This window comes from Suricata suricatta, chromosome 7 (genome assembly GCF_006229205.1).
Source record: "Suricata suricatta isolate VVHF042 chromosome 7, meerkat_22Aug2017_6uvM2_HiC, whole genome shotgun sequence".
In the NCBI taxonomy this organism is placed as follows: Eukaryota; Metazoa; Chordata; class Mammalia; order Carnivora; family Herpestidae; genus Suricata; species Suricata suricatta.
In genome coordinates this window covers 20,701,342-20,726,244 of record NC_043706.1, presented here as the reverse complement: position 1 = coordinate 20,726,244, position 24,903 = coordinate 20,701,342, and the positions used below count along the sequence as shown (strand labels likewise).

General features: G+C 42.0%; 1 protein-coding gene and 1 non-coding gene across 2 annotated transcripts in view; both read right to left on the bottom strand.

Annotated features, from left to right (window-relative positions):
* The window catches only part of DSP (desmoplakin), a 47,721-nt gene that overhangs the window by 9,305 nt on the left and 13,513 nt on the right, over nt 1–24,903 (bottom strand). Inside the window, exons 4-21 of the mRNA XM_029943143.1 lie at nt 24,714–24,862; nt 23,554–23,728; nt 20,023–20,151; nt 18,807–18,857; nt 17,678–17,839; nt 17,025–17,129; nt 15,868–15,963; nt 15,179–15,304; nt 14,696–14,848; nt 12,215–12,369; nt 7,009–7,135; nt 5,797–5,998; nt 5,073–5,299; nt 4,004–4,170; nt 3,434–3,572; nt 2,712–2,905; nt 1,510–1,672; nt 496–579 (exon numbers count right to left, since the gene is read on the bottom strand). Of these exons, the coding sequence (XP_029799003.1) occupies nt 496–579; nt 1,510–1,672; nt 2,712–2,905; nt 3,434–3,572; nt 4,004–4,170; nt 5,073–5,299; nt 5,797–5,998; nt 7,009–7,135; nt 12,215–12,369; nt 14,696–14,848; nt 15,179–15,304; nt 15,868–15,963; nt 17,025–17,129; nt 17,678–17,839; nt 18,807–18,857; nt 20,023–20,151; nt 23,554–23,728; nt 24,714–24,862 (2,604 nt within the window). The remainder of the gene's footprint in view (nt 1–495; nt 580–1,509; nt 1,673–2,711; nt 2,906–3,433; nt 3,573–4,003; nt 4,171–5,072; nt 5,300–5,796; nt 5,999–7,008; nt 7,136–12,214; nt 12,370–14,695; nt 14,849–15,178; nt 15,305–15,867; nt 15,964–17,024; nt 17,130–17,677; nt 17,840–18,806; nt 18,858–20,022; nt 20,152–23,553; nt 23,729–24,713; nt 24,863–24,903) is intronic.
* On the bottom strand, nt 340–443 carry LOC115297270. The gene has a single exon (XR_003911371.1). It is a non-coding gene; the product is annotated as a U6 spliceosomal RNA (small nuclear RNA).

Sequence of the window (24,903 nt, the reverse complement as noted above, 5' to 3'; positions counted from 1 at the left end):
TACAATTCCACGGTTCTGAATCATCACGCCGTTTTTCCAGTGACCAACCCCGGAAGCTATCAGGCATTGATAGTGTCCAAGGCGCTAATAGTTACATTATTAAACCAAGGAATACATCTTTCTATTACATGAAGATTGTTTACCCATATTACTAGCATAAAGGATGAAGACCAGCCCACTCCACGGATATTGCCAATGTGCAAGGAATTTATGTTAATAATTAACAAACTTTTCACAGTTTGTTCAGGAGAGAACACACAGACGCCATAATTGCTATCCTCAAAAAGTTTATACTCTTTCAGGTAAATCAGAAAATAATGCAGTTAATAGTTTATACTTTTAAAATGCGGACACTTCACAAATTTGCATGTCATCCTTGCACAAGAGCCATGCTAATATTCCCTGTAGCATTCCAATTTTAGTACTTGTGCTGTAGCGAGCACAGTTAATATGATTCTTGATGAAATGCCAACATTCTTCGTGAAACGAACATACCTTAATTGAATTTGCACAAAGTTCGGCAATTTTCTGTACTTCCTCTGACTTGTCTCGTTTGCCACAGATTTCATTGTGCAAGTTCTATACAAAAAAATAAAATATAAGCATTAAAGTATATAAAAAGTTTTAAATTAAGCTATTTTACTGCTGATCAACTGGTTCTCCACAGTTTATGACTACATTGGTGAACTCCTATTCTCACAGTTAAGCCCGAGAAGATGAGCATGTTTTCTATTCAGAAAAGAGTAAGCAAGATCTTCGACTTCTTTTTTTATCTTTATTTTTTAATGTTTATTTGCTTTTGAGAGAGAGAGAGAGAGAGAGAGAGAGAGAGAGAAAATGAATGAGAGGGGGAGGGGCAGAGAGGGAGACAGAATCCGAAGCAGGCATCTAGGCTCTCAGCTGTCAGCACAGAGCACAATGCGGGGCTCGAACCCATGAGCTGTGACATCATGACTCGAGCTGCAGTCAGATGCTTAACTAACTGAGCCACAGAGGTGCCCCAGATCTTAGACTTCTTATTCTCTAAGAGCAAACTTTCTAATCTGTACTCTCTCTTTTCTGATCCTACAACCTCAATTTATAAAGATACTTTACCACAATGTTACATTATTTGTTTTCCCAATTGATTTCCTTATAAATATCACAACTGTCTTTCCATGGACCTTATGCAAGCATTCACAAAATGGACTAGTAATATCAAACATCATTTCGAGCAGCTGGGCAGCTCAGTCAGATAAGTGTCCTACTGTGATGTCAGCTCAGGTCACAATCTCACGGTTCATGAGATGAAGTCCCGCATCAGTCTCTCTGCTGACAGTGTGAAGCCTGCTTGGGATTCTCTCTCTCCCTCTCTATCTCTGCTCCTTCCCTGCTCACGTTCTCTCTGTCTCTCTCTCTCTCTAAGTAAATAAGCATTTTTAAAAAGCCTTAAGAAATATATCACTTCAAACCTAGGTACAACTATGAAACACTCAATGTTATCTAAGGAAATGACAAACTGGCTTGTACCTTCTGCTCATTCAAAAATCTCATGACTGTGTTAGAATCCCCAAACTTCATGGATTCTAAGGAATCCTGACGACGTTTGGCATCATAGAGCCACTTGCAGAAAGCCTGATAGTTATCACGGTAGTTCCTCAGTTGCTTGATTTGTTTCTCCAGGTCCCATAATCTGCAGAAAAGAGATATGATAAAATCAGAAAAGCAGTGCTACTGCTCCTAAGAGTATCTAACAGAGTTATCATATGACTCATATCTACCTGCTGTGTGTGCAAGAGAACTGAAAACGTGCCTCTCTACAAAAAGTTATACATGAATGTTCATAGTGATATTTTTCATGATAGCCAAAAATCATGAATAAAGTAATGTAAGTAAATAAAATAAAATAAAATGTAGTAAGTATAGTCATCCAATAGAGTATTAGTCACCCATAAAAAAAAAATGAAGTACTAAAACATGCTACACCAAAGATGAACCTTGAACACATTATGCTGAGTGGAAAAACAGTCACAAAGGAGCACATAAGATATGATGCCTTCATGCAAAATGTCTGGAACAGGCAAATCCACAGAGACGGAGGAAAGACTGAGTGCGGCTGGCGACGTGGGAGGTAATGGGATATTACTACTAATGGGTATGAGGCTCTTTTCTCAGGGTAAAGAAAATGGTCTAGACATAGATTACAGTGATAGTTATATAATTTTAAATACAGTAAAATCCACTGGGTTATACACTTTCAGTGGACGAATTGTATGACATGGGAATTAGTTATCAATAAAGGAAAAAAGCACTGTTAGTAAAATGAACTACCACAAAACTGAAGAGACTTTTTAAACCCTCATTTGGAAGAAGGCATTTCTTTTGTAGAAGATTTAATTTTCTTAAATTTCAGAAGAACACTCACTCAAAACATCTACTCCTTCCAACAATCCTAGCAAGAGTTTAGAGGGCTCAAAAGAGCCTGAGCAATGGCTTCCGCTGATCTCCCTAAGAGCCTGGAGAGTGCCTGGTACGGGTTGCTTCAAGCTTAGCTATTGCCAGGTGCCTACTTCCCCCTCTTCCATCAAGGCTGACTCCAGACACCCGTGAGCAGAGCCTCTTGCGCCCAACTTACACAGCCAACCAAACCACTGCTTTAAAAGTGACAACTTCAAGTGACGCTATCTTGGAATGACCAAATGGGAGCAAAGCAGGGAAGGAAGTTGGCACACCTGTAGTCTATCTGTTTGTCTATTTTTTGCCAGCGGTCTGTCAGCTGTGTGACTTTGTCACTGAACTTGCCCAGATCCAGGTCATAAAGTGGATACTGCTGTGAAGTCTGGGAGTGGATCTGCTGGGCTTTCTGCAGCTCTGTCTTCATGGTGGCCAACAATGACTTCTTCAAGTTCAAGTCGTTTTTTATTTTCTGTCACAGGAGAAAGAAAGAGTACAAATTAATCTCTTGGAATATTTGTATTTCTTTAAGTGATAATCAATCCAGAAAAACATGTTCACTGATTGCATTTCCTAATATTTATGTCAATGATCTAGTTTCTTATGCTACCCCATTAATAGAGGATTTAATGTGTATACTTGTATGAGAAATGCTAAGTACCACACTCTATTCCATTCCTGAATAATTGTAATATATATTAAAGAAAAAGAGAAGTTGTATAGTGAAGATACCAGTTCAATTATGTTTAACTCTGTTTTCCAAACGAATCTCACCACCAATTACCTCTGCACATAGTTCCTAACAGTACAGTCTGGAAAACAGTGTACTAGATAGAAATAACAACGGATACCAACCATGTGTGGCTAATGAAATCTAGTAATCCTCAAACTCATAAAAACTTAGTGAAGCCTTGGATTTGGACTGAGTAGTCCCGCATGATTTCCCATAAACCGGGGCACTGTTATAAATGGAACAGAATTTTCAGTTACTTTCAGTTACCTTCAGTCCGCAGCGGTAAGCTTCCACTTTATCCAGATCCAGGCACACGGTTTCCTCTTCAGTGAGTCTGGCTTCGTAAACCTTTAACATGTCTTCTGTCTGCAGGATAGCTTGGAGTAGAGCTCTTACTGTGCATAAGCTGTAAAGAGCACAGGAGGCAAATAATATTGCCAGTGACGTAATTGGCCTTTGAACATTTGGCTCTTGCCACTATTAGTGAAAGAAGCCGATAAAAATTTATTTTGCCTATTCTAAGCTGCAGGAGCAATCGACTCCTCCCCCGACCCTCTATATCATCATTCAGCCAGCCATTCTGCATTAATTGAAGAATTCTAAGTCCTGACTCTTACAGCATATACCTCAGCTGTAAAACACGTTAGATTTCACAACAGTGGAATTAACATCTCAAAATTACTATCTCAAAAGCACAGAAGAATGTAAGTAAGTCTGCAGTGAACAGAAAAACTGTAAGGCAAGACTGCAGTAAGTGAAGCCTACAGAGCAAATGAAGTCTGACAAAATGAAGCTTGAGAAAAGCAAAGAGACGTGATAAATGTTCGGGGTGTTTACCTATTTAAGTAGCCATCTGTGACGCCATTGATATTTTCCAGTTTCTGAAACAGTCCAAATACCTCGTTCTGTAAATAGCAGTATTTTTCCGAACCTCTGAAGTTTGCGAGCATATCTTTAAGCTGGTTGAGAATTTCAGCGATTGCTTGGGAATCATTCTGCACACTCTGTCAAAGAAGGAAAGCTCTTGATTTAACTGTGTGACTCTTACAATCATTTTTTTGTCCTGGAGTAGTCCACTAAACGGACAAGACTCAAGGGACAGAGTTGATATTTCATTTCCTTCTCTGAGGAGGCCTTATCAGCGCTGTGTAAACATGGTCGCTTACTAGGATATATTATCTCAGATATCCCAATGCAGCACACAGGCGTGGCTGAGCAGGAAAGATCACAGAGCTGGGAGCTGACTACACTTGGCCGTAATCCCAGCTCCCTCTACAGCTTTGAGGTTTTACCCCCACCCCAACCCCCAACCCCTTCTCCCCCCCACCAAACAATTCTCTCCATGTCAGTTTCCTATCTATGAATAAAAATAATTCAGGGCACCTGGGTGGCTCAGTCAGTTAAGCATCCAGCTCTTGGTCATAATCTCACGGTTTGTGAGTTCGAGCCCCATATCGAGCTCCGCACTGACAGCACAAAGCCTACTTGGGATTCTCTCTCTCTGCTCCTCTCCCACTCACACTATCTCTGTCTCTCTCAAAATAAGTAAATAAACTTAAAAAAGATTCTACTTGTTTAGCCCATGTCATAGGTGGTTTCAGGCAGCAACCACATTAATGTTCATGAAAACTTCAAAAATGAACAAAGGACTATGTGGCACAGATGACAAACACCGTGGTCTGATCCAACACCCCACAAACCAACACAACAGTGCTTTAATTCCCAGCCCAGTGACCTTCTAGAAATTTGGAAGCATGGGAAAGGAAAAAGGAAATCCTGCCAGAAGCCTGTTTTCTTGAAAAGTAGTGCTTCTTGCCTATAAATATTTAAACCAGGAGGTTTTTAAAATCAGTTTGCAGATAAATTAATATGCCTGGAATTGAACAAAATATTACTGGGTGCCTACCTTTAGCTCATTTATTTTCACTGTGATGTGGTGGGTGGAGCCTTGGTCTGCTAGCAGGATGTTCTTAAGGGCCATCCTGCCCTCGCAGTGCTCCATCTGCCTGCGAATCTTCTGGAGCTCCAGCAGCATCCACGTTTCCTGCTTGTCATGTTCTCTGTTGGTTTCAATCACTTTATTATGGTTGACATCCTGGCAGGTACCAACGTGAGTGATTTCAGTTGTGGTGACTGTAAAAATATATCAGGACCACACAAGTCAGAGAATTCCTAGCTAGAAGGGTGCTTTTGCTCAGAAAGCGTCTATACTACATAAACTGTCTATACCACCTAAACCGTAGCTCCTTCTTTGATCGGATTCTGAAAGTTTAGTGTATATATGACTTTTGAGATGTTATTTTTCAACGTTGATCCTGAAACTAGTTCTGTGCAAACTACCTTCTGTTAAAGCTGTGAGTGTGGTTGGGGCACCTGGGTGACTGTCGGTTAAGCATCTGACTTCAGTTCCAGTCGTGATCTCATGGACTGTGAGTTCGAGCCCCACAGTGGACTCTTGCCAACAGCTCAGAGCCTGGAGCCTGCTTTGGATTCTGCGTCTTTCTCTCTCTCTCTCTGCCCCTTCCCAGCTCAAGCTTTATCTCTATCTCTTACAAATGAATAGATGTTTATTTAAAAAAAAAAAAAAGCTGTGTGTGTGGGTGATAACACAAATAATAGACGCTCCAAACCTGTCTGGTGCTGGGGGTGGCCAGGGAGCTGTATGACCAGGGTCTGGTAGTGCTTCTGGGCATCTGTGAACTGGGACTGCATTTTCCGTTTGTCATCATCTCCAAACATCTCCGAGCCCTGGCTGTTCCTGATGAACTCTTGGTAATGCAGCTCAAGGTCAGATATTGTCTTCATGTAATCTTCCTGCCGCATGGTTTTCAGCTGGAAGTAAACCAGGCAGGAGGGTGTGATTATCCCCACAGGAGCACCAAGAGGAGTGCCCAGAAACACCCGATGCTAGAGGGGGCTTAAGGCAATTCTTGTCAAAGGCCCGTTAAGACATAAAATGTCCTGGAAAATTATGAGATTGTTCCTCAGAACCACAGCAGTGGGTTGTCAATTGATTTTTCCTACAGAATTTCATTCTTCAAAGGACATATTACTCAGAAGTCACAAATCTAAAGCAGATTACAGCAAAGCTGCTCTGACCGAAAAGATAAAAGGGGGAATAAAGGGATCCCAGACTTCCTGATTCCGTGCCTCTTCTGACCCTATCATCCTGAGCAGAACCCCGTAAGCAGGGATTCTTCAGACCACAGCTTGAAAAACCATTGATCTTGGGGCAGTTAAGCGTCTGACTTCAGCTCAGGTTACAATCTCATGGTTCATGAGTTTGAGCCCCGTGTCGGGCTCTGTGCTGACAGCTAGCTCAAAGCCTGGAGCGTATTTCAGATTCTGTGTCTCCCTCTCTCTCTGACCCTCCCCTGCTTGCATTCTAGCTCTCTCTCTCTCTCAAAGTGAATAAACATTAAAAAAAAAAAAAAAGAAAAGAAAACCACTGATCTAGAAGAACAACTGCCTTGGGCGTTATTCCGTGAATTCTGTTCCCCCATTCACTTCTGTGATATCCAGTTAATAATTTATGACCCAGCTTTCCATTACATCAAAGGACAACGGGACCCAGGATAGTACAGGACCACGTGTCTTTCCATGGGTACTTCTGGCTTGTTGGGCAATTTCAATCGGTACTTCTGATTGTACCACAGACAGCCATGTGTGAATCCCTCCCATCCTATACAGGATGGACCAGAGCCTCACAGGCTGAGCAGACTCTCTCCATGAGATACGAAAGCATTAGCTGCACTGCTAGAAGGTCTGCCAGGCAGAAGCGAGCACCACAGGGAGCAGCTTGGCGCCTCCTCCGGGCAGCCTGAGTGGTCCTCAGGATGTACCTTGGCAATAGTCATGGCCCTGATTTTCTCGATGTCAATCATGCAGTAGTGCCAGGACACCAGGCTCTTCATGTTGATGTACAGCTGGTTCCACAGAGCCAAGATGGCTTCGTAGTATTGCTCGATCCTGGAAGGCACAAGAAAAACATACACCGGAGCCCAGCTTTCAAATTTCTGCCCCAACAGGAAAGCTGGCCGTGCTTACTGCCTCAAAACTAAAACCAGAACTAACAGAGTGATACTTAATGTATACAGTGAGTGGATACTTTCCAAACACTCAGCATTTCAACGGATCTGGGCTAGTTTATTCCCCAAAAGTTCATTTTCAATGATCTACGTTAGTATAGATAATTCACTTTTGCTCAAAATATACATTTCTTTGTTATTGTGTTGTTTGCCAGCAACTTTTTAATTGACAGAAGTCTAACACCATGCAGATGGCAGGGAGAAACCGGTCATGGAATGTTGATGTCAGGCCAGTGAAGCTTGGAAGTGGTATGTGGACTCATTATTCTACTCTCCCTATTCCGTGTATGGTTGAAGAGTTCCATAATTAAAGGGGGAAAAGAATCTGCTGTAGACAATCTGTAAAATGAATGCTCTACTTGCTTATTGATGAGCAGGTATTGATATGAAGGGTATTTTTTTTTTTTTTGTGGCTACCTGCAAAGTTACTGATAGTCTAAGAAGGGAGAAAGAACTTTGAAACAATGCCTTCAAGATACATGGTGAGATTGTCTCCTCACAGACATCCAGGTCCAGGAGGCACAGAGAACTCTCATCAAAATCAACAAAAGCAGCCCAACACCAAGACATATTGTAATTAAATATGCAAAATATACTGATTTTAAAAATCTTAAAAGCAGCAAGACAAAAGAAGTCCTTCACTTACAAGGGAAAACTCATAATGCTAGCTGGAGATTTCTCAACAGAAACTTGGCAAGCCAGAAGGGAGTGGCCTGATGTATTCAAAGTACTGAATAGGAAAAATCTGCAGCCAAGAATACTCTACCCAGCAAGGCTAACATTCAGAATAGAAGAAGACATAAAGAGTTTCCCAGACAAACAAAAACTAAAGGAGTTCATGACCACTAACCCAGACCTGCAAGGAATGTTAAAGGGACTCTCTGAGTGCAAAGCAGAGACCAAAAGTGACAAAGACATGAAAGGAACAGAGGAAATCTCCAGGAACAATGACAAAACAAGTAATACAGTGGCAATAAATACAGATCTATCAATAATTACTTCAACTATAAATGGACTAAATGCTCTAATCAAAAGACATAGAGTGTCAAAAAGGATTTTTAAAAAATGACTTATCCATATGCTGCCTACAAGAGACTCATTTTAGACCTAAAGACACCTGCAGATCAAAAGTGAAGGAGTAGAGAAACATTTATCATACAAATGGCTGTCAAAAGAAAGTCAGAGTAGCAATACTTATGTTGGACAAACTAGATTCTTTTGTTTTTGTATCATATTTATCCTGCTTTGGTATCAGGGCAGTAATGGCCTCATAGAATGATTTTGAACGTGTTTCTTCTATTCCATTACTTATAAGATTTTGATAAAGATTGTCATTAATTCTATATTTTTTAATGTTTGGTAGAATTCACCAATGAAATCATATGGTCTTGGGCCCTTCTATGCTGGGAGATTTTTGATTCCTAATTCAACTTGCATTCTTGTGATTGGTCTAAGAAGATTTTCTATTTCTTAGATTCAAGATCTGAGATTCAATCATGGTAACTTGTGCATTTTTAGGAATTATCTGGGTTTTTTTTGTCTAAGTTATCTGAATTGTTAGCACATAATTATTTATAGTAAACACACTATTATCACACTATATATTTCGTGGTTACCTGCTGTACTGTTTTCTCTTCCATTCCTCATTTTGGTTTTTGAGTCTTCTCTCTTTTTTTCTTAAAGCATTGCCAATTTTGGTTTTGTTTTGTTTTTTTCCGGAAAAAATGGTTATTCCTTTCAATGTTCTGTTATTGTTTACTCTGATTTCTATTTTATTTCTTTCTGATTTTCTCTGTTCTTTCCTTCCTCTACTAAATTTCAGCTAAGTTTCTTCTTTCTCTAGTTCCTTGTGGTGTCCTGTTGTTTATTTGAACTTTTTTTCTTAACACAAGCATTTATAGCATAAATTTCATTCTAACATCTGCTTCTGCTACATCCTATACATTCTGAAATATTACATTTGCATTTTCTTTGGTTTTGAGACATATTTTGATTTGCTGTTTGATTTCTCATTTAGCCCACTGCTTGTGCAGTTGTGGGTTGCTTCATATTTACATATTAAATATTTAATATATTTTTTATTTTTATTTTATTTTTTTATGTCTATGTTAATATAGTTTATTGTCAAGTTAGTTTCCATATAACACCCAGTGCTCACCCCCACAGGTGCCCTCCTCCATGCCCATCACCACCTTTCCCCAACCCTCAACCCCATCAGCCCTGTTTGTTCTCAGTATACGTCTCTATTGTTTGTCTCCCTCCCTCGCATTAACTATTTTTCCCCTTCTCCTCCCCCATGGTCCTCTGTGAAGATTCTCCTGTTACACTTATGAGTGAAAACATACGGTATCTGTCCTTCTCTACCTGACTTATTTCACTTAGCATGACACCCTCGGGTTACATCCACATTGCTACAAATAGCAGATTTCATTCTATCTCATTGCCACGTAGTATTTCACTGTATATATAAATCACATCTTCTTGATCCATTTGTCAGTTGATGGAGATTTAGACTCTTTCCATGATTTGACTATTGTTGAAAGTGCTGCTATGAACATCGGGGTACAAGTGCCCCTGCGCATCGACACTCCTGTATACCTTGGGTAAATCCCTAGCACTGCTATTGCTGGGTCATAGGGGAGTTCTACTGTTAATTTTTTGAGGAACCTCCACACTGTTTTCCAGAGCGGCTGCACCACTTCATATTCCCACCAACAGTGTAGGAGGGTGCCTGTTTCTCAAAATCCTTGCCAGCATCTGTAGTCTCCTGATTTGTTCATTTTAGCCCCTCTGAACGGCGTGAGGTGGTCGCTCAGTGTGTGGATTTGATTTGTATTTCCCTGATGAGTGACACTGGGCATCATTTGATGTGTCTGTTGGCCACCTGGATGTCCTCTTTTGGAAAAGTGTCTTCACTGGATTATTTTGCTTTTCGGGTGTGGAGTATGGTGAATTCCTTGTAGATTTTGGATACTAGACCTTTATCCCATATGTCGTTGGCAAATATCATTTCCCATTCCATTACGTGCCTATTAGTTTTGTTGATTGTTTCCTTTGCAGTGCAGAAGCTTTTTATTTTGATGACATTCATTTTTGCACCTGATATCCTTCCCTTTGGGGATGTGTCAAGGAGGAAATTGCTGCAATTGAGGTCAAGGAGGTGGTTTTCTGCTTTCTCCTCTAGGGTTTGATGGTTTCCTGTCTCACATTCAGGACCTTCATCCATTTTGAGATTTTTTTTTTTTTTTGTGAATGGTGTAAGAAAGCGGTCTAGATTCATTTTTCTGCATGTTGCTGTCCAGCTCTCCCAGTACCACCTGTTAAAGAGGCTGCCTTTTTCCCATTGGATACCCTTTACTGCTCTGTGAAAGATTAATTGGCCGTATATTTATGGATCCAGTTCTGGGTTCTCTATTCTATTCCATTGGTCTACGTATCTGTTTTTGTGCCAGTACCATAATGTCTTGATGATGACAGCTTTGTAGTAGAGGCTAAAGTCTGGGATTGTGATGCCTCCTGTTTTGGTTTTCTTCAATATTACTTTGGCTATTCGGGTTTTTTTGTGGTTCCATATGAATTCTAAAATAATTTGTTCTACCTTTGAGAAGAATGTTCGTGCAATTTTCATGGGGATTGCATTGAATGTGTAGATTGCTTTGGGTAATAATGACATTTTAACAATGTTTATTCTTCTGATCCACGAGCACAGAACATTATTCCATTTCTTGGTGTCTTCTTCAATTTCCTTCAGAAGTTTTCTATAGATCTCAGCCTACAGATTTTTACATCTTTGGTTAGGTTTTATCCTAGGTATTGTATGGTTTTTCATGCAATTGTGAATGGGATCAGTTTCTTGATTTCTTTCTCTTGCTTTGTTATTGGTGTATAAAAATGCAACCAATTTCTGTATGTTGATTTTGTACCCCGTGACTTTGCAGAATTCATGAATCAGTTCTACTAGACTTTTGGTGGAGTTAAGTTGGGTTTTCCATGTAGAGTATCATGTCATCTCTGAAAAGTGAATGACTGACTTCATCATTGCCAATTCTGATGCCTTTTATTGTCTGATTGCTGATGCTAGGCCTTCCAGCACTATGTTAAACAACAGAGGTGAGAGTGGACATCCCTGTTGTGCTCCTGATCTCAGGGGGAAAGCTCTCAGATTTGCCCACTGAGGGTGATATTAGCTGTGGGCTTTTCATAAATGGCTTTTATGATGTTTAAGAAACTTCCTTCTATCCCGACTTTCTCAAGGGTTTCTTCTATTAAGAAAGAATGCTATATTTTTGGCAAATGCTTTTTCTGCACCTATTGACAGGATCATATGGTTTTTATCTTTTCTTTTGTTAATATGACGTATCACATTGATTGATTTGCAAACATTGAACCAGTCCTGTCACCGAGGAATGAATCCCACTTGAGGAATTCCATTTACTAGTATCTTGTTGAGTATTTTTGCATCTGTCTTTCCGTTTTCCATTTGTTTCCATATATTTTTAATTTTTCCTCTAGTTGCCTGACTGGCCCAATCATTCTTTCATAGGGTGGTCTTTAACCTCCTTGTTTTTGGAGGTTTTCCAGACTTTTCCCTGTGATTTCAAGTTTCATAGCATTGTGATCTGAAAGTCAATTCATTTGTATTTACTGAGGGCTGTTTTATGACCCAGTATGTGGTCTGTCTTGGAGAATGTACGATGTGCACTCAAGAAGAATTTTTTTAAAAGAATGGCTTCCTCTAGTCCCCCTATACAGTCAGATATTCTTTTTTAACTTCCAATAAAAACTATAGTATCTTCAACATAAAGTAGCATGACAATGCACGGGGACCTTCCTGAGGCTCCTTTTCTCAAGGGAGGGGATTATAGTGAAAAAGGTGGGTCTGCATTTCTCATATAAGCATTTGCCCTATTTCCCCACTCTTGCATTCATGCTGGGGCTACTCGGAACTTCAACAACTTACTTGCAAGAGAGGTCCACGGCCAGAGGGTTCGGAGGGGGGATAATCAGACCGACAGAAGGGACGAGCATGTCCACGCCTCCTGGGCCCGTCACATACCACTTGCTGCGCTCATTATTGTCCTTCAGGATACACTCGTCCCCTTTGTGCACGATTTTCTGTAAGGCAAGCAAACCCCGTGTTTCAGCTTTACTCATGAGTACACGTTTTTATCTTTTTTTCCAAGACAGAAATAGAGAGGAAATGTACAAACTGTTCGAGCCTATATCTTATTATTTTTCCTTAAATGAAGAGGATCTTCACACATCCCAACAATACTGGTGCTTTAAATAATACATGGAAGCCTAAAAAGTGTGTATAAAATGAATTAGGTAAAGTAACTTTCCAAAGACAGCCTGGAGAGTCCATCAGTAAGGTGAGAAATCCTTTTGTGAAACAAAAACTCCACCATGGCTTTTCTATTTCTGTGAGTTCATGTTTTATATATTAGATTTGAGTGTGTGGGAGTCACTTGTCTCGTTCACTTGCTGTTAAAGTTTACAAATAAAAATCAGAAATTCTGACATTCTCTCCCCAGAAAACAACTTTCTAAATTAACTACAACATCTAGATAGCATACTCATTGTTGTAAGTTGATTTATTTATTTTGAGAGAGAGAAAGGGAGAGAGAGCACAGGCATGGGGGGGAGGGGCAGAGACAGAGGGAGGGAGAGAATCCCTAGCAGGCTCTGTGCTATTGATCTCACGAACTGTGAGATCGTGACCTGAGCCAAAATCAGGAGTCAAGATGCTTCACTGACTGAACCCCCAGCCCCCTGAATAGCTTACTTTCTAAAGTCACTCCATAGCTTCCTGAAATGGGTACATTTCAAATAGGACAACTGTCTTAACAAGTGAAATGTAATAAGCTTGATATTTATGTATTTCATATCTCTATTTCAACTTGCTTCTCTCCATGCAAGTTCTTTTTTTTAATGTTTATTTTTGAGAGAGAGAGAAAAACAGTGCGAGTGGGGGAGGGGCAGAGAGAGGGAGAGACACAGAAATCAAAGCAGGCTCTAGGCTCCCAGCTGTCAGCATAGAGCCCGACGTGAGGCTGGAACTCACAAACCATGAGGCCATGACCTGAGCCAAAGTCACTCACTTAACTGACTGAGCCACCCAGGCGCCCCTCTCCATGCAAGTTCTTAAAATATTTTCACCTGCTAGAATAAACTTCACTGTCTTATAACATGCATCTAACCAGCTGATCTGATCATATTTTATATTTTTTCAGTCCTCCATAATTGTTACAAGAAAACAGAGCTGTGGGGCAGCACCTGGGTGGCTCCGACATAGGACATGATCTCACAGCTCATGAGACTGAGCCCTGCATCAGGCTCTGTGCTGACAGTTCAGAGCCTCGAGCCTGCTTTAAACTCCTTATCTCCCTCTATCTCTGCCCCTCCCTTGCTCACGCTCTGCCTCTCTCTCTCTCGCTCCGCTCTCACTCTCAAAAATAAACATTAAAAAATTACAGAAAAAAAGGAAACAGAGCTGTGGGGACTCATGTAAGTAATAAGTAAAAACAAGTCATCTTTCCTTATAAGTGCTTATATTTACCACAGAGCCTGTAGGATTAATATGCTCAATCAATTCACAATATCTATAATCACATTCACTTCGAACACAGAAAAATGGTCACATTCCTGCTTTCTTTCAAGTCAGAAATTTAAAGATCTTTAAAGAAATTTAAAGATTTTAAAATTTAAGATTTAAAGGGTGGGGCTCCTGAGTGGCTCAGTCTGTTAAGCATCTGACTTCAGCTCAGGTCATAATCTCATGGTTCATGGGTTCAAGCCCCACGTTGGGCTCTGTGCTGACAGTGTGGGGGCTGCTTGGGATTCTCCCTCCATCTCTCCCTCCCTCTCTCTTTCTCTCTCTCTCTCTCTTTCTGTCCCTTTCCCCACTCTTGTATACTCTCTGTCAAAATAAATAAGCTTAAAAAAAAGATTTAAGGGGTAATCACTGATTAAGTTCTGCATATTAGAAGAAGTATTAATACTTAAAATGAATAGTTTTAAGAATAACTATTGTCCTGGGTGCCCGCAAGGCTCAATGGTTGAGCATCCGACTCTTGAATTTCAGCTCAGGTCATGATCCCAGGTTGGTGGGATAGAGCCCTGCGTGGAGCTCTGCGAAGCGTGGAGCCTGCTCGGGATTCTCCCTCTCCCCCTCTCTGTGCCATTGCATACACGCTCTCTCATCTCTCTCAAAATAGATAAACATTTAAAAAATAATAACCACTGTCCTAATTATCAAGAGCTATGATGGAAGTCAGAGCAAAGCTGCCGTATGTCAACAGCCTGCTGCTCTGTGTAGGAAAGAAAGGCACGGACTTGGCTGCCCACCGAAACCCGGATTAAACTCTATGCCCCCGATGGCAAAAATCTCTAGGCGAAGAAGGGAAAACGTGCGCATCGTTCTGAATAAGTGAGCGCCCACCTGGTCTTGCTTGTAGTCACAGAGCGCACGGAGAATGATGGGCTTGTTGCTTCTGTAGTCGGGGTTGCGTGGTTTCAGCTGCACAATCTTCTTGGACTTGTTTACCAAGTTCTGGACCTGACGCTTGTACTCCAGGATTTTCTCGCGTTCTTTCTGCAATTGCAAGTTATATCATACTTTAGCACAGGTGCTCAGTGAATTCAGGGAAGACCTGCAAATGACATTAACATAGCAGCTACGACGTTACAAATTAGGCATTGCCGCCGTTGCATCAGCTATGAAAAGCCACGGGTTCATCTGTCTGCGGGGACTAGCGGACCCTTTTTTAACAAGCCACTTCGGAAGCTACGGAGCCACAACTTAAGCAAGCAGGAAAGAATATCACAGCGTGAAAAGTCTACGTCAATAGAATGTGAGGTATGCTTTCCAAAGGAGTCTTCTTGTCAAGGAATCAGTGTGCTGTCTGGTTTTGTGCTGTGATACCTCCAGCTCCTTGATCTGCTCCAGCAGGCGCTGCAGCGGCATGTTCTTGTCACAGGGGTACTTCTTCCTGATGGAGTCCTGCAGGCCCTTCAGGTACGCTTCCGTTGAGTGGGCCTCTTCAAAAAACTATTAAAGATGAAAGCGACGCATGTTAATGAAAAAGAACTCAGTAGGCAGCTAGTCTTTTCCATTTCAAGGACTACCATCCCAGAGACCGTTTTAATAAGTGTCCAAAGGAAAAGGTTAGAGCAGAAGCTATATGAACTTATGTGACAGCAAGAGACATCTGAGTGACTCATGACCAGATTGCCAATCTGTGCCCCTCTACCCGAAAAGCCAAAACATAGGATTTGTAAAATATTTTGAAGACTGTATTCAGTGCTTTTAGAAATACATTCAAAAGATAAGGTATTGGGGGCACCTGGGCGGCTCAGTCAGTTAAGGGTCTGACTTCGGCTCAGGTCATGATCTCACAGTTCAGAAGTTTGAGCCCTGTGTCAGGCTCTGTGCTGACAGCTCAGAGCCTGGGGCCTGCTTTGGATTCTATGTCTCCCTCTCTCTCTCTGTTTCTCCCTCACTCCTACTGGGTCTCTCAGTCTCTCTTTCAAAAATAAATAAAACATCAAAAAAAAATTTTAAAGATAAGGTATTAAGACCCACACAATTAAATTACTATGAAGCATAAAAACCTGAAAGTAGGCAGCATTTTCTTTAAGATGAACATCAATGCACTTGGTGATCTGCAGAATCCAGCTCCACTGGGTCTGGAGAGTATCCATATATGCCTGAAACAGAGCACATCAGCCGTCACATCACCACTCAGTAACAAGGGCAGCCATTCTTTGATAGACATGTGAGCCCGAATAAAAGCTACAAAATATGTTTTACCTAATACCAAGTCAAACGCTTTTTTTTGAATTGAAAAACAGAAATTTCCCAATGGGGCAGTGCCTGGGGGGTGCTGAGATGGATAAGCGTCTGGCTCTTGGTTTTGGCTCATGCATGATCTCATGGTTTGTGAGGTCTGTGCTGAGAGTGCAGAGCCTGCCTGGGATTCTTGCTCTCTGCCCCTCCCCCACTCATGCACGTGCACTCTCTCACTCTCTCAAAATAATAAATTTTTTTAAAAATTTCCCAATAGGGAACTCATGGTATGGTAGAAATTAAACTTTAAAACCAGTTTTAGCAAATAGATACCATTAGGAGATTAGTTAAAATATTCACTTAAATGGCAGAGTTACTGCCCAATCAGAATCAGAGCAGGCACTGGGATGGCACTGGGGCAGGGTCCTTCCACTGCTCCCTGTTCCTTATACAGCTGCTAGGTGCTGAGGAAGTCCGAGGAACCCATGCAGACGGCTTGAGGGGCTTAAGGCAGTGACTCTTACAACTGATATGAAAACACTTTTTAACAAACAGTGTGGCCACTGCAACGCTGCTAACAGCTAATGGTGGCCTTGTGCCCAGCCCACAGATGGCAGTTTAGGGCAGAGGTTAGCAAACCACAGCCCAAAGGCTACATTGGACCCACTGTGTATATTAACAAATAAAGTTTTATTGGAACACAGTCATGCCCATTCACTTACATATTGTTATGGTTACTGTCACATAACAATGTCAGAGTTAAGTAATCTCAACAGAAACCAAGTGGCCTGCAAGCTTAAAATATTTATTATTTGGTCCTTTCCAGAAAAGCCTGTCAACTCCCAGTCTAGGGTATTGATCCGAAATATGTAAAATAAACTCGTCATGGCTTTATGATACATAAGAATCATTCAATCTGTATAGCATTACTTTACAAAAAGTTCCCCTTTACTCTCTAATAAAAATATCTCGTGAAGCCCACCTCAATTTTGTCTGAAGCTGGATGCTGGTTGAGGACAAGTTGGTCACTTTCTTGTTTAAGCTTATTGAGCTCTTTTTCCTTAACTTCCAGTTGGCTCATGCGTATCTATAAATGAAAGAAAAATAAATCGGTCAGAGCAAAGTCATCACTAGCCTGCCATTACTTCTACCGTTTTTAAGGGAAATTAGAACACAAAACTGCATTCTGGAAATGAACAATGTCAAAGAATCTTGTTATGGTGTCCTCAAGAAGCATAGCATTTGAAAGACTGGACCGGATGTTTGAGATCATCCAGCACATGGCAGAGGTCACACCGGGGACACGTGTTGTCCCAATCCGCCCAGGTAAAGGGGCTGTGACAACCAGAGCTATTTCCTGTTCCTAGGCTTGAATGCCCCATCCCACTGGGCTACACACACTTTGGGATATCCGAAGGCGTAATTCTGACTCTATCTACTGTCTTCCAGGATGGTAAGGAATGCACTGCCCCTCTAGAGTCACTGAGAAGCTTCCAGAAAGGAACGGCTTTTCATGACCATTTCACCTGAGGTGGAATTCCACATAGTCCATTAAGTGATTGCGAGGCCTCCGTCCTCATGTCGGGGCCTCGCGGACAAACGCCTCCCATCCACAAGTCCAAGGGGCGAGCTTACAGAGAAGGCCTCCTGCTTCTGTGCGATGTTGGTGTTCCGGTCGCTCCAGTCATAGAGCAGCTCCTCCTCCTCGCAGTCATTGATCCACATGATCTCCCGGGACGTGGCCTGGATGATGTTCTGAAGCTGTCGCAGGTGATCCATCCTCTCAAAGGACGCTTTCTGCAAGGCAAGTTCAAAAGCAGCATTTCGATAACAGTATACACCTTACTGGAGTGCTGTGCAGATTCAACAGACCACTGTGTGGTCTCTTTTATTTAAAAAAATGTTTTTAATAAGTAAATACATAAATCACATGAATCAGTAAAATCTTCACTGACCACCTAGTATGTTAAAAAAAATCCATCCAAGCTTAACAAGGGAGCAGTTTTAGATTCAACGGAATAGCCTAATCCAAAAGGGTCTTGATTCAGACAGTGATGTTTCAAGAATTAGTTTTAGACCACAAAGGGGAAAATGGATGCTGAGAAAGATAAGTCAAGTTTTCCCTGCCCTCTTCCAGACCCCAAAATTTCAGGTGCCATCAGTCACACCACAGATCTAGTAGGACAATTGTGTCACCACTAGCCGTATTATTTATTTTAAAAGGATAACTGTCAGTCTCTGTCACTCTCAAAATAAATAAACTGTAAAAAATTAAAAGAAAAAAGGATCACTGCTAACAAGGAAATATCAAAGATGTGAACCCAGGGTGTCACATGTAGGTGAAAAGATGGCAGTCGCTCTTCTTACCAGTCAAGTGAACTGGCTTCACATTTGTCATAAAATGGGGACGATGGTCTAATCAATATCAAGAGAAACAAGTCTTACTTTGGCTCAGACTTCATAAAAAGGCTGCAATTCACAAGTGGAAAAGCTTTATTTCTTTACCTCCAAGTATTTAATACATGCTGTATACGTGATACTCAACTTGTAAACAGAACATGGCTGAATACTGTCTTCAGAAAAAGGTCTTTAACACTCACCTGGGAAGGAACCCCAGCAGTAGAGATGCAGTTAGCACCGACAAGCCCCTAACTACACTCCCAAGTGCCTCCTGAGTCATCAGGTGCCGCCGCCCAGGCTGTTCTCCACGTCTATGGGACTGAACTGAACTGAACTCAGAGACGACAGAAATGAGTCCGCTTACCAGCAGGTTCTCATACTCCTCCTCCAACTGGTAGATGGCAGATTTCTCCCGCTGGAAAACAACAAACAGCAAGGAAGTAGTGAATTCCCCGTGGGGGTGTGTGTAGAAAGAACAGCCCTTCTAAACCTCCTTTTTGTCAGATACTCACTTCAGATCCCTCAGTAGAAAACACTATTTGCTCTGTGAAATCTTTTACTCACAGGGACCTTTTCCCAGTTGGGTTTGAAAGCAAACCCTCACTGACCTTTTTGTTTTCTTTTTCTTTTTCTTTTTTTTTTTTATTCAGAGAGAGAAAGGGAGAGAGAATAAGCACGGGAGGGACAGAGAAAGAAAAAGACTCCCAAGAACACTCTGTGCTCAGCGCAGAGCCTGACGTAGAGCTTGAACTCACAAACTGTGAGATCATGACCTAAGTCAAAATCAAGAGTCAGACATTCAACCAACTGAGCCACCCAGGGGCCCCCTCACTGTGCTTTTGTTGCTCTCTCCACAAAAGGCTGATCACTTAAAGACTACGTGTTAAAACATGTAAGGTTTAACAAGACAACTTAGGACTCTCTAGAACTTAGAGGAAAAGGGAGAAATTTGGTGAGATAGTCAAGTGGACAAAAGTAAGGGAGGAAAAAAGGCAGAAGTGAGTATAGGTATTTCTGGTCTAAGTAAAAAGGTGAGGGATTTAAAAGCAGGAGATGGGGGGAAGGGGGAATTCAGGCACTTAAAATCAGGTGATTATTTCATGCTGTAATTCTTAACCCAGCAGCAAGTCAGTCCTTTGACAAAAGCAAAGTGTCAGGAAGAGATACGATTCCCTTTATTAGAAATACACTGAATTACCACATAGGAAAGGATTCACCAAGCACACGAATTTTATGGTTGTAGCTCGCTCTCTATTTAAGAGATGCTCTGCTTTCTAAAAAACAAACAAGAAACCCTACCACCTTCAAAAATCCTCATCTACAAACTGCACCCAAATGCACGTGTGTATGCCCTTCACCTACAGTTTACACCTCTTCCTCGAGTGTTAACACACACTCGAGCAGGTCTACTTGAGTCTACTTCCCCAATTCTGAAATGGGATTTTTTAGAAATTTCCAGTCTGTTGTGGAAGAAATCTTAGGCTAATGTTTCAGACAAAAATGCCCGGGATTGAGAAACTGATTACACAATCCTTCAGTATGCTTTTTGAAGACATAGAAATGAAAACATCTCAAAGTACCAGGTCAGCCTTAATTTTGTCCAGCTGCCAGCGATAGTCCCCAATGGCGTTGTGGATGCTCCGGTGGCTGTTGATGTGCTGCTCCACGGAGGCCAGGTCCACGCCCCAGGCCACCATGTCCATCTCCGCCTGCCAAGGGAAAGAGTGTGCCCTTCATTTCCAAACCTTTCCATCAGACTCACCCTAGCCCCCAGCATCAGGGGTCAGAGGACCAAGGGACAGCCATAGCTTCCATTCAGATAACACTGAGGTTGTAAATATTCAATATTTTTGAAACCAAAAAATATTTGTAAAGGCTTGAAATTCCTGAACAGCGAGCGGGGCTTGCCCAATACTTCCCACAGCCTGTTCGACCCCAGCTCAACATGGCTGAGGAGAGATGATGCCAGAAGAAGATCCTTGAAAGCTAGATTATGTCCTCTGAAGAAAAAAACCAAAAACCTACCTGCGTACATGCAAGTGGTGTGTATCTGTACAGCTTGTGTATGACATATTAGAAAATACTGATAGAAGTTCCTATATATTCAGTCATTTTTAAAAAATGTTTATTTATTTTGAGGTGCAGGAAGTGGCAGAGAGAGAGGGAACGAGAGAATCCCAAGAAGGCTCCTTGTTGTCATTGAAGAGCCTGACGCGGGACACCCGCCATCTCACGAATCCTGAGATCATGACTGGAGCCAAAATCAAGAGTCGGGCGCTCAACCGACTGAACAAACCAGGTGCCCCTATATTCATCCTGAAGCTCAGTCATGTACTACTTCCCAAGCTAAACAGCTGACCTCAAAGTATTTTTCACTGTTCATTTCTTAAATTATTTTGATTTGTCTTAATTATTGACTCTTTAAACTTGGCATTTACCATTACCTTTCAGGATGCAAAACTCCCTATGGTCCACTTCAAAGAGAAGTTACTACAGCACACACTCGAAGCCTCATATTAGCTTTTTAAAAATTAGGGGCACCTGGGTGGCCTATTTGAGTAAGCCTTTGACTTCAGCTCAGGTCAGGATCTCATGGCTTGTGGGTTCAAGCCCCATGTCAGGCTCTACGTGCTTTGGATTCTGTGTCTCCCTCTCTCCCTGCCCCCCTCCTGCTCATGCTCTGTCTCTCTATGTCTCAAAAATAAATAAACACTAAAAAATTTTAAATTAAATCTGACTTTCTAATTTGAGTTCCTACCACCTCAAATTTAAGAATGCCACGTATTAAGAAACAAGCATACTATTCCACAACTTTCATACTGAGACAGGTCTATTATCTCATATTTCTTTTGCATGAGCTCATGTAAATTTCCAAATCACCTGTGTCATCTCTCACACATGCCAAGGGCAAACGTTCCACTCTGGTATTGCAGCAAGAACATAACACACATTGTTCTAAGCCACATCCATGTTCTGATACACTTGGCAAGCCTTCAGAAAGGGGAGCCATTTCAGTCAGGCTGCTGAAAGTTACTGAGGACTTTGACCTTCCTCTCCCTCGCTCTTTTCGGCTTTCGAGCAGACACAGGTGAGTGCGCTGGGAAGTTAATGAGATGACCAGGGTCCCGTGCATGCCCCTCATTACCAGCCAAGTGTATAGTATCTGACCCGTCCATCAGCAGAAACACAAATCAGGGAAACAACAAAACCTGGCACAGGAGATGTGTGACGGCTTACTGATTACGTGGCTGGGGACACTGCTTATCAGCTAGCTGGCCCTGTGGCTCAGTCTCCGGGGAGTGAGAAAGAATGCAGGCTATGCTTGGGGGGAGAGGGATAAGAGGAAAAGGGCTCCGAGAGAATCCCAGAGCAAACCCTCAGTAAGTGATAAAACTACTTTCAGTTCCTTTGAAACCATGGGGCCAGCTGATCTGAACTGCTTTACTCATCAATTGCACCTGTTAAAAACTCCTCCCCCACCACGACAGAAAACAGAGTCCACGAGAGAATGCCATTTTCCAAAATGTTTTAAATGTTGAGCCTTTGCTACAAAGGATTCTTGCCAAGCTACACCCAACATGAATATAGAAAATGACTGGTGATGAGCTGTCATTTTATATAACTGTCATACTGACTAAGAAGGAATGATGTTTTCACACCAGACAAGTAATTTGGTTCAAAGGCTGTCTCACCTAACATCACTTCCGATGTAGTTCAAGCCCCATGGGTTCTGCCAAGCCTTCCTTTGAGGGCTTTATTCCACGGGGACTAGAGCCCGCCCCCCCCCCCCGCCCTATCTGAGCAGGATTTTATTACTGCTCAAACACAGCAATTAACCCCACACTGCTCTGGACGGAAATCTGGCATGTGGGTATACATGTCTTGTTTTCTTCAATCACAGTCATTTCCAGGACTAGAAAACATGATTTTTGAACACTCCCTTGCAGGTATGGTGCCAATGGATATAAAAAAGCTCAAGAAATGTGTGTTTAAAATTCAGAAGAGAATCTGAAAACATGCCAATAAAACTCTTATTTACGTTTTTGGGATGACAACTGACTTTTCTCCTCTATAAGCCCCACCTTCTGTAATAGTACTAGATAGTCGTTATAATAAGTGAGAGAAAAGCTTAACTGAGTGAGCGAGTGGACAGACTGGTAAACGCTCACCACTCAGGCAAAAACACACTGTTAAGTGGTTCAGAGACTTTGGACCCACTGCTCAATTGGTCCGACAACAAACAACAAAATCAGTATTTCTTACAACCACAGGGCACAACACACGATGTCTGCACAACTTATCATTCTATCGTATCCACCTTCTGGAGAGAAGGGTGGCTCATTAGCATCAAGTTTTCATTGTAAAATCCCCATCTACGTGATTATATTTCTAATGTCGCCTGTTCATTAAAGGGCCCAATGACCACATAAAACAACAAAACGGTAATTAGCATTGGAAAACACTTCATAGAAACTGCAGTCGTAGGGAAAGGCTCAGCATATACTTTGGTTGCCATTATTTCACTCCCCTCCCACACCCATGACGTAATGATTGCACAAGGCAACTGATACTTCAAAAGTATAAGGTAAGAAACCAATGAGCCCAAACCAGAATATCCAGTTTTACTGTTTCCAGATCCTCCAATGTAACATTTTAAGTGAACCTCCCCGACATTTTTTTAAGTACCTTTCAGTAACACAGGTGAGGTCACTTACCACCTTACCACTGCTCCAGTAGAACAATGAAGTTCTTTAGCCCATGAACTCCAACACATTTTGAGGTTGGGCGTGGCAAGAGCTAGATATTCAAAATCTACTAATTAAATTATACCAGTTAAATATTACCTGTGGGATAAATTAGGACCATAAAACAATGAGGCTGATTCCCTAAACCACAAAAGGGAAGAAAAAAAAATCTGAAGTTTCATTTATTTCAAAAAAAGGATTCAATTTAAATTGTATATGAATACAGAATACAGCAAGTTTCTGCTGCCCAATGAGGTCCCAGACCACTCTGTGGCCAGCCCACAGGGGCTGACCCTGCCAGGTTCTAAACACCCGACACCCAGGTGTGGAACATTCCAGAACCAACCTCGTCTGGAAGCTGCTTACCCTCTGCTGCCTCATCCACCCCAGACATTCGCTGGTGAGGCGCTTGGTGAATTCATCCCACCCGGAGCCACTCTGACAGGTGTACCCGCCACCACCTTTGGAGCTGGCCCTTCGGACCCGAGGGACACTGATGGCTTTATAAAGGGCTCGCATTTGCTCCTGGAGCTGAAGCAGTCTGAAAGGAAAGGAAAACAATTACACTGTGGCAGAAAAACAGCCTATGAAAACGTGTTCTGGACAAACTCCCCCCTTCTGGGTCTCCTTTGTGTTAGCATGGAGGTCATGAATGTCTTATTTGAAGAATTCTTTTTTTTTTTAGGTTTTATTTTGAGAGAGATAAAGACAAGGTGAGTAGGGTAGGGGCAGAGAGAGAGAGAGAGGGAGGGAAAGAGAGAGAGAATCCCAAGTACGCTCTACACTCCCAGTGTAGAACCCGATGGAGGGCTCAAACCTACAAAGGTGTGAAATCGTGATCTGAACTGAAACCAAGAACCAGATGTTTAACCAACTGAGCCACCCAAGTGCCCCCTGAAGAATTCTTTTCTTTACCACATGACTTGAATCTCAGTCACATACAGGAACCTCAATATCATGATGCTCAGAGTCTGAAACATCACAAAAAGTGTCACTGGCTTTGCGTGACCTGGCAGCACCTCCTGCTTCCCCTCCAACCCCACCTCCACAGTTTCACCTGGGAATTTGCCTCGTGTCAAGGGCCCCAGGTACCATGACAGCAAAATCAAGACTACCCATCTCTCCTCTGAACTGCTTTTCCAACTCTACACGCCTCAATTCTGTATGTACCAAACTGAGCTTGCCTTGGTATTAGACTCTTGAAAGTCAAATGCTATGCCCGAGGCTTTTGCTGCTCCCTAAAAAAATGGATGTACACGTAACATCTCATAACAAACTCAAACCTCCAATCAACACAAGCCCACTCCTTCAAGCTCCTCTGTTTAATTCTTTTCATGGCAGCTTTGTGATTCCACATGAAAGGAAGGTAGTGATTCTGGTCAGTTTGTATACAGCAGCTGCCTTTCCTCTGGAATGCTGTGACTCCTTCAAGAGAAGACCTGCACCACGAGATCAAGTGCAAGTGGGTGCATGACATTCTTCTTTGAGTGGCCTGCTGGGAGGGTGGTCTGTGCTAACCGCAATACCTTTTCTGATAGGCATCACAGGGCTGGCCCATCTGTCGCATCTCTCTGATCAAGCTATCGGTAATTTCCATCTGATCATTGGCCTGGGCAAAACATTCATCCAGTTCTCTGCTCCGAGCCAGCTGGATTCCATCTCCGTATTTCAGTTCCTAAAAAAAAGAATCCACATGAAGGTCACACACTATGCTGG